This window comes from Myotis davidii, unplaced genomic scaffold (assembly GCF_000327345.1).
Source record: "Myotis davidii unplaced genomic scaffold, ASM32734v1 scaffold738, whole genome shotgun sequence".
Taxonomy (NCBI): domain Eukaryota; kingdom Metazoa; phylum Chordata; class Mammalia; order Chiroptera; family Vespertilionidae; genus Myotis; species Myotis davidii.
The window spans coordinates 499449-504198 of NW_006289824.1; the positions used below are offsets into that span (position 1 = coordinate 499449).

General features: G+C 38.6%; 1 protein-coding gene across 3 annotated transcripts in view; it reads right to left on the reverse strand.

The window, feature by feature from the left end:
* The window catches only part of ALCAM (activated leukocyte cell adhesion molecule), a 230688-nt gene that overhangs the window by 25225 nt on the left and 200713 nt on the right, over positions 1 to 4750 (reverse strand). For 2 of the 3 annotated variants that reach the window (XM_006762648.2, XM_015563207.1), the window contains exons 13-14: positions 3768 to 3806; positions 3368 to 3485 (exon numbers count right to left, since the gene is read on the reverse strand). In XM_006762648.2, coding sequence (XP_006762711.1) covers positions 3368 to 3485; positions 3768 to 3806 — 157 coding nt within the window. The remainder of the gene's footprint in view (positions 1 to 3367; positions 3486 to 3767; positions 3807 to 4750) is intronic. The other variant, XM_006762649.2, reaches the window with a different exon arrangement.

Consider the following 4750-nt stretch of genomic DNA (forward strand, 5'->3'; position numbering starts at 1 on the left):
CTCAAAGAACCTTCTCTTTGTTTCATTGATCTTTAATATTGGGATGTTTTTGTTTGTTTGTTTGTTTTGGGGGGATCTATTTCCTTTATTTCTGTGCTGAACTTTATTATTTCCTTCCTTCTACTCACTTTTGGCTTTGTTTGTTGTTCTTTTTCTAATTCCTTTAGGTGAAATGCTAAATTGTTTATTTGACATTTTTCTTGTTTCTTGAGATAGGCCTGTCTTCCATCTCAGGACTGCTTTCACTGTGTCCCAGAGATTTGGGATTGTTGTGTTTTCATTGTCATTTGTTTCCAAGATACTTTTTATTGATTATGTGATTTTTGTATATCAATTTGTTTATGTGATGTATAACATTTATTAATTTGTGAACATTGTACCAATCTTGCATCCCTGGAATAAATCCCACTTGGTCATGGTGTATGATCTTTCTAATGTAATGCTGGATCTGATTTGCTAGAATTTTGTTGAGGATTTTAACATCTATGTTCATTAGGGATATTGGCCTGTAATTCTCTTTCTTTGTAGTGTTTTTATCTGGTTTTGGAATTAGGATAATGCTTTAAGACACTGTAAAGGAAATTCAGGAAGTTGTAACCATTAGCTTATTGATACTATAAAGGCAAGTGTCCATTTATTTATCCATGATGTTAATTTTAGGTTACCATCTGGTAGTAACTAATGTAGTAACAACCTAACAGCCCACATAAATTTCTTCTATTCATAGAAAAATGGTATCTGATGAAATACTGGTAATTAGAATAGGGTTATTAAGGACATTGGGGATAGTTCAAGAATTTAACAGTCATTTGATCATAATTTAGAGTATTATAGCTCATTTTTCAGCTCAATTTCTGAATATAGGGAAATTTTATTTTCATTCTTTTAGGAAATAAAATTACTTTGGAGTAAGTCAGAAATCCTAAGAAAATAAAATAGAAAAACCCTAGAGCCCAAGCTGCTAGCTTTGTGCATTCCTTATTGTCTGTTATTGATTTTGATCATTAGGAAACACAGAAACAGTGAATTTCTATAAGATAAATATTGCCTCTGGGAAACTCTTTGCATTTCCATTCACTTTCATGGGACAGGGAGGGAAACTTCCTAAAATTTCCAGAGAAACCATAGACACAAGCCCACATGAAGTAGTTGTAGGCAAAATGTTCACTGAGAAAAGGAACACGTGTTACCATGTGATGGTGGGGACTGACCAAAATTGAGAAGTCCCAAGATCAGAAATGACTGTAGCCGAATGTGAATGTGCACATATACATCAAATTCAACAGACAATAGGACAATGGTTCTGCCTTACATGACCAAACAAGAGAAAAAGTAAGGCACAGTGAGAGGTAGTAAGGTCTGGTGATTCTAAAATAACACAAAGATTCTAAAACATCACGGCCTTAAACACAATTCTGTCCCTTATCAACTGTTCAAGTCATTTAACCATTCCCTGCATTAGATTTTTTAAAATGTAAAATCTCTATATGTAAAACCCTAACATGCACATAGACCAAATAGCAGAACAACTGAACCAGTCGCTATGATGTGTGCTGACCACCAGGGGGCATGTGTGGAACATGGTGGGCATTGGCAGCAGAGTGTGGAACATGCAGGGCATTGGCCACGGTTAGACAGTGGAGCAGGTGAGAGGGGGCTCCAGACCAAGGCTGGGCACCAGTCACTGTCATTGGGGTGAGCCTCTGGTGGTTACTGAAAATTCTTTGCTCCCATGCCATGGTCCCGCCCGGCACTCACCCCTGCTGCTGGCACTGGCTCTGCTCACACCCGGTGCTGGCGCCAGAGCCGCTATTCACACCCACTGCCAGCACCTGGTGGTGCCCCTGATCAGGGCTCCTCCACCTCCCCCTGCTCCTGAGGGGCAATCAGGGCAGCAGTTGCTGTTCGCACCCCACTGACGGTGCTGGCCCTGCTCGCATCTGCTGCTGGCTCCGGCCCCAATTGCTCAGCGCCATCAGGCCCCAATCACTCTGTGCCATCAGTGGGTGCGAGCGGGGCCAATGCATCAGTGCATGGGAGCAGCAGCGGTGGGAGCCGGACTGCCGGCAGACAGGCGACCGGGGATCTCAGCGGAAGGAGTCAGGCAGGAGTGCAGAGGATGGGCCGAGGCCCCCTCTGTGCCCACTGCAGCCTTGTGGCCCACAGTTCCTTTCAAGGTGCATGAATTTGTGCACTGGGCCTGCAGTATGAATAATAATAGTATCTACTTCAAAGATGGGTTATGAGAATAAAACAGAGCTCAATACATGCTCATATTATGTGACTTAAAATTTTCTGAGCTAGTGTCTCCCTTTGAGCTCCATTTGAATATTTTTCCACTGAAATTGTTCATATCTTCATAGAGTAAGATCATGAACATTCAGTGTGCTTTTTTGTTTGATTTTCTTTTAGGTTAATTTACCTGAGCTGTTAAAAGTAGTTATATTAGACAACAAGAAAATATAAAATTAAGTCCAAATTTGCCACTAGCTATACACATCCCCTTGCAAAAGTCAATGTCTTCATTTATAAGATAAGAGGATTAGAAGCCCATGTTTTAAATGAGCAGTATATCACAGAACCACCAATAAAACTTTTAAAAAATGCAAATACTAAAACTCATCTCTGCCCAAGTTCATCTTAATATAGGGTCAGGGGTGGGGTGATGAGGAGTAAGTACCAGGCATGTGGGAATGTTAAGAATATTTATTAGTTAATTGTATTTTCATTAAAACCACTGTTAGATGATTTATAAGGTTGATACTATCTGTATTATTTTATGATTCTAATAATTTTAAACCTAAACACCATCTAAATCATTTTAAAGTAGTCTTGGTACTTTGTCTAATAATTTTTTTAAATTCAAGATGAAATAATGAATAATTTTTCTTTGAATTACATCATTCTATGGAGCAAATGACCTAAATAGAATAGAGGAGTAGTGACAACAAGATTATTCTAGCTCACTGGCAGTTTCACTGATGGCTAGACCTGTCCCTGCAAAGACACTTGGCCATATGTGCAGGAAGCACTAGTCACTTTTAAGTAATCTCTATCAACATCCATAAAATGGTTTAGAATGGTTGACTTCTAGGCAATATGTGGTTTTTAAAAATCCACTTAGGCATTGAAAAATTAAATAGTTGAATTCATACTATTGACTGAGAAAAGTAATGGGACACATGTGAAATCATACCCCAAGCCGTGTCCCCGATGTTGGTGATATCACTATGAGCTGAAAGCAAACAGGATCAGCCTGAGGTGGGTGATATGTTTTTCCTATCATAGAAATTACAGCTGGATGGAGCATTGCATTTTCTCCTGGTGGATGTCAATGAACAAGAAAGATCTTTCCCACACAACTTACTTTGATTTCTTCATGTACAGCCAGTAGACAACTCCAGCAACGAGGGCAGCAAGGAGGAGACCAACGACGATGCCCACAATGAGCTTTGCCTGATCATTCACCTTCTCTCTGTTTTCATCTACAACAAAGAAGAAAGGCCCATGCGATTATAGACAATGCCAAGGATTTTTGGAAGGAAATCAATCTGGTCATTATTTCTTATTAAAAATGATTGTGGCTCACTACTATTAGTAACATGCAAACTTGTGAATTGAAAGGACACAATTTTAGCATTCTTACTATCTTGTTTCATTTTAACTCAAGTCAAAATTGTGGAGGCTAAGAAAATTACTTAAACATTGACACTTCATAAATCTTGAGCTGATAGTCAAGGAAGGAGAGTTGGCAGCATAGTACCTACCACTTATCACATCTGCCTCATCGTGTTCTGGAATACTTACTGAAATGAAAAATGTTAATATGAAATTAAAAACAAAATTTGTTGATAAATGAAAGTCACCTTTACTATTATAGTATGATATAATAATACTTAGAGATAAAATATCTATTCTACAGCTACGGGTAGAAAATTTTTTTACATTTAATAGAGAGGGAACTTTTCTACAAGAAAACTAATCTTCTTTTAAGGAAGGGGAGTAGTTAAAATTGCAAAAGGATGAATTTACCATAAAAATTTCACAACTGACAAGCTATAGTATGAATCTAAAATACATAGAAATTTCCCCACAACCTACCACCTTTTAATGGGGCTTTTTTTTTTTTTTTTTTAAGGAGAAACAAGTTGCCACATATGAAATCTACAATGCAATGTTTCTCAAATTTTCTCAATTTTTCCTGCCTCCATAGAGGAGAAGTAATTTTCCTCGTTAGTGTTAGGGACTTACCACCAGAGATCTCCTTAAAGTGGTGGGGCTGGAGGTTAAAACTGGGGATGTCTTGGAAGTTAAGAGGCACTGTATGTGATTTTGTAAAAGCCTTCAAATAACTCTGCTGGTGCCAGGCTCCTGGCTCATTCTAGGAATCACTGCTGCAGTGGATTGCCAGCTGAAGTCAAATGACCTAAATATTCTCCTAGGCATGGGCCTGAACCAGCACGTGCAGTGACGTTTGTTAAACTGCAGATTCCCAAATCCTTCCTCATCAAAATGGGATCTCAGGAGGTGCTCACTGAACTGAAAAACGACTGTAATAAATGTTGATCAAGCCACTGCGAAGTCTAGAAGCCCACTCTTCAACGGGTTAAAATAAAAAGAGAGACTTGTGTTCAGGGAGAAAGGATACGTTTCCTGTCTAGGTAGGACAAATCAATACTCGCTGAATTAAATTCTGAGAAGTCAATGCTCCTATTTTCCAGTTAAATTTGTTGGGTTCTTTTCTTGTCTG